The sequence below is a fragment of the Montipora foliosa genome, chromosome 13, assembly GCF_036669935.1.
Source record: "Montipora foliosa isolate CH-2021 chromosome 13, ASM3666993v2, whole genome shotgun sequence".
Taxonomy (NCBI): Eukaryota; Metazoa; Cnidaria; class Anthozoa; order Scleractinia; family Acroporidae; genus Montipora; species Montipora foliosa.
Genome location: NC_090881.1, coordinates 22575692 through 22582088, shown reverse-complemented (window position 1 = coordinate 22582088; position 6397 = coordinate 22575692). Strand labels below are relative to the sequence as shown.

The 6397-nt window shown below is 40.8% G+C and overlaps 1 protein-coding gene across 3 annotated transcripts in view; it reads left to right on the top strand.

Annotated features, from left to right (window-relative positions):
• LOC137982706 (NLR family CARD domain-containing protein 4-like) overlaps positions 1-4789 on the top strand; it is a 15227-nt gene extending 10438 nt beyond the window's left edge. The window contains exons 5-6 of one of the 3 annotated variants that reach the window (XM_068829848.1): positions 4-1911; positions 2162-2336. In XM_068829848.1, coding sequence (XP_068685949.1) covers positions 4-1911; positions 2162-2187 — 1934 coding nt within the window. In that variant the 3' untranslated portion in view covers positions 2188-2336. Of the gene's footprint in view, positions 1-3 lie in introns of all 3 variants that reach the window. The other 2 variants (XM_068829847.1, XM_068829846.1) reach the window with 2 other exon arrangements.
• The last annotated feature ends 1608 nt before the right edge of the window (positions 4790-6397 follow it).

Here is a 6397-nt window from a genome sequence, read left to right as displayed (position 1 = left end):
CAGAGTCTTTCAGTGAGGAAATCTGCCGAGCAAAGCTTGAAGAACATTACAAAAAAACTTCCAAAGTGCGAACGTCTGTTTGGTCCAGGTCGTCTCTTGTAGACATTGATCAAGTCTTCACCCGATTGTGTGTAACCCAAATGGAAACCACCTCAGCTGGGTCAAAACAGTCTGAAGTGGCTCACTACAGTGACCTCTTCACTCCAATCGGTAACGGAAATAATCCAAAGAGGATTCTTGTGCGAGGAGAGACGGGAATTGGTAAAAGCACTTTTGCGAAGAGGCTGGCGATTGACTGGGCTCGACTTGGTAACACTCAGACTGAAGATAAACAAGCAGCTGTTCTGGGGAGGTTCAAGCTTGTTGTTTTCGTTAACCTCAAGGAAGTGTCCAAATGTCAAAGCCTCAAAGATGTCATTTATAACTCAAGACTTTTTGCCCGTGAAGACAAATGGTTAGTAGAAGGTCTTCTGAATTATATGACCAACCATCAAGATGAAGTTCTTCTGTTGCTGGATGGCTATGATGAGTATCACAGGGGACAAGAATCTCAAATCTTTGACATATTCAGTGGAAAAGAATTGAGAGACTGCTGTGTGTTGATAACAAGTCGAATTTCCAAAGCTGGTGAGCTCCAAGAATTTCAAGACCTGCTTGCAGAAATTACAGGATTCAGTGAGGAGGACAAACTGATGTATATAACTCGACAGCTTGGTGACAAAAGAGATGCTAGAGATTTGTATCTTCATTTGGTAAAAAACGGGCTGTTAGATCTTGCAAAAGTTCCCTTACTTTTGCTGTTCTTTTGCACGCTATGGAAGAAGGAACAGTCAGAAGGCTTGTCGAAAGCCAAAACGAGCTTATATTTAAAAATTGTCCAGCACGTTTTAAGCCACAACCAAGGAAAGAACACCCCTCCTCGCTTTAGCAGAGTAGAGGATAATTCAGAGATCCTCAATCAAATCGGTAAGATGGCCTTAGAGTGTCTTTTAAACGATGACCACATCTTCCCGTATGGTAAACTTTCTTCTGAAGTTCTGTGTGAAGACAGTGTTGTCATTGGTTTACTTCAAGTAACTGAGTGTACAGAAAGCTTGCAACCAACAGAAATGGTTTCTTTCATTCATAAGAGCATACAAGAATTCTTAGCAGCCTGGTACGTGACTCGCAAATGTATACCTGATGGAAATCTCGGTTTGATTCAAGAGCACACTCAAACCTTGAAAAGCTGTCTCGACTTCGAGAACGTTTTTCGATTCGTATGTGGACTTGGTGATGAAGGAGCAGCGAAGGTGTTTGACCATTTGAAGTCAGTGAGAATAAACGATCCTTCACTTGATATATCAGAAGCGATACCAGCCGAAGACCAAAACTACAAGCCATTGTATGACGTTGTTCAGAGGCACTTGCAATTCAGTGATTGGGTTTTTAATTGCTTTGAAGAAGTACAGTCAAAACGGAAGCTTGCAAAATTTTGCGTTGATTGCTTTGGCGGGATTACAGTTTTTACAGAACCACCCTCTTACCTTGGGTTACTGTTTTCCGGTTTAAATTCCTGGACTTTTATTTTTGAGCCTCGTGGAAACAAGTTAAAAGCAAAAATCGTTGTTTCAACTCTATTCAAGGTGGTAGAAAAACTGGACTGCCTTGATGTCCCAATGAAGATCACTGACAATTCTGAAAATGTACCCCTCGGAGTATTTTTGAGAAAGTTCCTCGACGTTGAATGTGAAGTGTGTGGTTTTTCATCAATCCTTCGTATCCACGACGGTGATCTCAATGTTTATTTCAGAGGCCTAAGACTGCGTTGTGATGCCCATGCCAGACTATTCATTGAGAGTGCACAGGCTGCTGCTTTACCGTGTCAGTCGTCACATTTGGTTCCAGGAAAGACGTCTCTTAAGTTCTTAAGTATGTTTAGGTATTTTGAACTTTCTTCAATGAAAGATCTTGGTGCTGTAATCAAAAATTGCACCCATTTGATGAGTATCAACGCTTATCGTATGGGCGACAGTGTTTGCGATTTTTTGAAACAGCTCCCAAACCGTAGCAGGTGTCATTTAAAATTGGATTGTGTGTTGATGTCAAAAGGAGCTGAAGAACTCGCTGAATTGTTGCCAAGTTTTGAAAACATCACGGAACTTTGTATTTCCTTTGTTAGTTGCTGTACTGAAGAAGCAAGCATGAGGTTGGTTTCCAGTATCACGCATAAGAGCCTCGTAAGACTGTCGCTGAATGAAATCCATGTGACTCCAGCAGTTGCCGCAGTGCTCGGTCTTTCGCTGCCGAGATTGTCATCCTTACAACGTCTTTATTTACGTGGCACAGGTGATAGTTTGAATGTCGAAGACATGGTGGCCCTTTTTGGCAGAATAGACAAAGACATGCCGTTGGAATCGTTGACGTTCATCAATGTCAGTGTTAGTGGGAGTCTCAATCCACTAACCAGAACGCTTTGCTTTTTTCCGCATTTGACAATACTAAACCTTGAATGGTTGGATTTGAATGAAAATGACCTGCAAGATTTGGAAACGTCCGCAAGTGATATCCCAAACCTGTATAGCCTAAGCCTGAGAGGTAACGCATTGGATCGCTTGCAAAAACCCCTTGCCTCATTGTTGAAGAAACTTTGTAAAATCAAGCACTTTGATTGCAGGGGTTGCACTTTGTCAGAACAAACTTTACGAATTCTTGAAGAAGCACTTCTTCATTTATACATTTCTTCCGAAACCTCTATTGTTGACTGACTGGATAACGCATTGACCTCGTTCCAAATGCTGTAGTACAAGCAAACAAACTTTGACCATTTGAATTCTCGGTTTTCACATGACGTCACGACCGCCATGTTGGTGCCCAAAACAAAGAAAAGGCGGCCATGTTGGTGCCCCGACCAAATCCTCCGGGAATTTAACTCCATTATTATGCAAATGCTTCCTTTCGTTTTCGTCGAAAAACATGGCTGTTGATCACGTGAGTGAAAACCAGCAATTGAGATAATATTTGGTTTTCGGTGTGAAGAGGACCTCATCAGATTGAATTCAGGGTATCTCACCCGGCTCACTTGTCTGACTCTGTGGAACATTGACCGGGTAAAAAAATTGCAAACAGCAATTTGTCGACATGAACCGACTTGCTATTTGAAGCATTGGTTATGTGTGTTTTCCTGGACTTGCTCAATGTTTCAAAACACTATTCAGTGAACTGAACGCCTTACGACAGGCTCAGATTATTGTAAACCGATCACAAGACCAAAAATGTAACTTACCTTTGCGTTTCGAGTCTCCTGACCGATCTGCAAGCGCTTAGGCCTAGTTTATACGTCGCGCTATCGTCGAATTTAATTCCAATTAAATTCGTCCTTCCGTCGACATTAATTGTACCGTGGTTTTACGAGTCGAAATTAATGGGTCGAATTATGGTCGAATTTATTTCTCAGCCGGAATGCAATAAACCTGGTCAGAGGTATAATTAATAATGTACGAAAATAATGTATGCATTTCATTAGACGCGACGCTGGTGCGACGGATAAACTGATGACGCTTTAAAGATATTTTATCCGTCTTGTTAAGACGGATAAAATAACTTTATTTAAAGCGTCTAGGACGAATTTAATTTAACAGACGAATTGAACTTATTTTAGACGTCGCTTTATCGTCGAATTTACTTTAAAGTAGGACCTGGAATTAAATTCGACGATAGCGCGACGTATAAACTAGGCCTTAGTTTACGTTTATCCCTTCTACCCTCCCTGGGGGTCTAGGAACGGGAACCTCAACTGCGCATAACTTGCTGCGTCATCTTCGCGCGCGCTCGTGGATTTAGCAAGTTTTTAAAAAAGACCTCCAAGCCTTGCAGGGCACGGTACCGCGGCATAGCAACCGACACGCACTGTTTGTTAACATTTTATCCAATGGAACATGTCACAGTATTTTTTTGTCGCAACTTTTAAACAATTGAATGATTGGCACTGCTACATACATACATACATATATCACAAGCCTTTCACCAAATGAGCGAGCATTAAACAATGCTGGGAAATCTCTAAGTTTGTCTTACCTATTCTATATTCATTTTTTGTTATAATAAGTTAGAATTTGTCACTAGTTGATGTATAAGTTAACCTCATTATCTCAGCTGCTGTAGCTTATTCATTTTATTTCTTTTTTTGTTGTAAATTAAATAATTTTCCAAAACAATTAGGAGGAAGAACAGGAAAGCAGCTTAAAGTAGTGGATCTGTCAATTTCCAGTTTAGATCACGTAGACCACTTCAGGAAGTCTAACAAGATATAAGGCTTCGGGAATTGCTTTAAAACAATTTAACATTAAATCGTGAACCTTAAAGGGAAAGTACGGCCTAGAAAAAGTTTCTCTGAATCGAAAGTTCTTTACCTGTATTATCATACTTGACCACCCATTTGGGCTTAATTTGTTTAAATAGCCAACAATAACGCTTCAAAAATTGGCAACTTTAAATTGAAATCCGCCATCTTTGTTTTTGTGTATGCAAAGGAGGCTATGACGTGGCTTTCTACGAGACCCGTGGTACAACTTCAAAACAAACGATCAGCTTCATTAAAGACCAACCCTAAAAAATTCTGGTCTTTTGTTAAAGCACGCACAGGTAATCGTAGCGTGGCAAGCTGCATTGAGTATTAGGGAAAAAGAGCATATTCACCACTCGATAAAGCTAACCTTTTCAACAGTTTCTTCCAGTCTGTTTTCATCGTGGACTCAGAAGCAAGTGATTTCCAGAATCTTAGTCAGCTGACCGATCATGTTATCGGCGTCTTATCTTATCTTATCTTATCTTGTAGCGCAGATGAAGTGGCGAAACTACTTCAATCAATCGATGTCAACAAAGCATCTGGCCCTGACAATATTCCTCCAAGAATTCTCAAGGAATGTGCTATGGAATTGGCCCTACCACTAACAAACATTTTTAACTTCACTTTGTCTCGGGGGAATATCCCAACTGATTGGAAAGTTGCAAATGTTGTGCCAATATTCAAATCTGGCAAAAATAACTTGGCAGATAACTACCGTCCAATTTCATTGACTAGCGTCGTTGTGAAAATGTTAGAGCGCTTGATCCACAAGCACATTATGAAGTATCTGACTGACTTCCAACTGCTTAACGACAATAAGCATGGATTTAGACCATCACGATCTTGTGTTACCCAGCTACTGCAATTAGAACACGAGTGGCTTCAGGCCTTGGATAAACTTGGATCAGTGGATGCAGTGTTTTTAGACTTTGCCAAGGCTTTCGATAAAGTCTCCCATGCCCATCTTCTCTACAAATTGGAATGCTATGGTATCAAAGGCCAGATTTTAAATTGGTTAAGGGACTTTCTTACGTCAAGGAAACGGCGAGTAGTTATTGAGGGTCAAGCATCTGACTGGTTAAGTGTTACATCGGGTGTGCCCCAAGGCAGTATACTTGGGCCTTTGCTGTTCCTTGCTTACATCAACGATCTTCTTTACTCAGTAACCTGCAACTCAGATTTGTTTGCTGACGATATTGTCCTCCATCACTTCATAGAAAATGGATCGGATTGCGATCTACTTCAAGAGCATTTGGCATCTGCCTCTGAATGGTGCAAGAGTTGGCTTGTTACTCTTAAGACCGAGAAATTGCAAGCAAAGGTTTTGTGTGTGTTTCTTTGCCTTGCTACATGCTTCTAAACATCATTCATCATTCCCAAGACCAAAAATGAAACTTACTTTTACGTTTCAAGTCCCCTGACGGATGTTCAAAAATAACACTTTGCTCCATTACCGAACAGGACTTTCGCATTTCCTGTACCTACTTTTTCAACCACAGCCGACCATCGTGATACAGGTGGTGGAGCGTAACCAGTCGACCTCATCGCTTGATGAAGACACAACTCTTTGACGCGTTTACCGCCTGAAGCCCTTCATGCCATTTAAACGTGGACTGCAAACTGCGATCGTGGTCACGTGACATCCTCAGGTTGGCCGATTCTCCGATGCTATAGGTCTCCATTGATTTTAAAAACTGGTGTCTCTTCGCTTTTTTTCCAGATCGCAAAAGGCGATGTTTGCCGTGGCTAAGAATACCACTTTACATGATTTTTCCGCTTCTCTGTAGATGCCCCACATCACAGCAAACTATGAAATTGGTGAGCATTAGATTTTATCTGAGAGAAACGGAAAGATACTTGAGTTTTTTGAAAGTTTCTTAGGATTAAACCTCGATATCCTTTATTCAAAAGAATCTCCACCCCCACCCTTCACCCATACTGCTACAGAATACTGACTTAAACTGAAAGGAAATAATATTGGCGATCAAATTGGTTTAAATTTCTTTTTCAAAAAAACGTGTTTGTATTAAAAGAGAAATGAATTTTGGAATAACGTTTTTCACTTTAGAA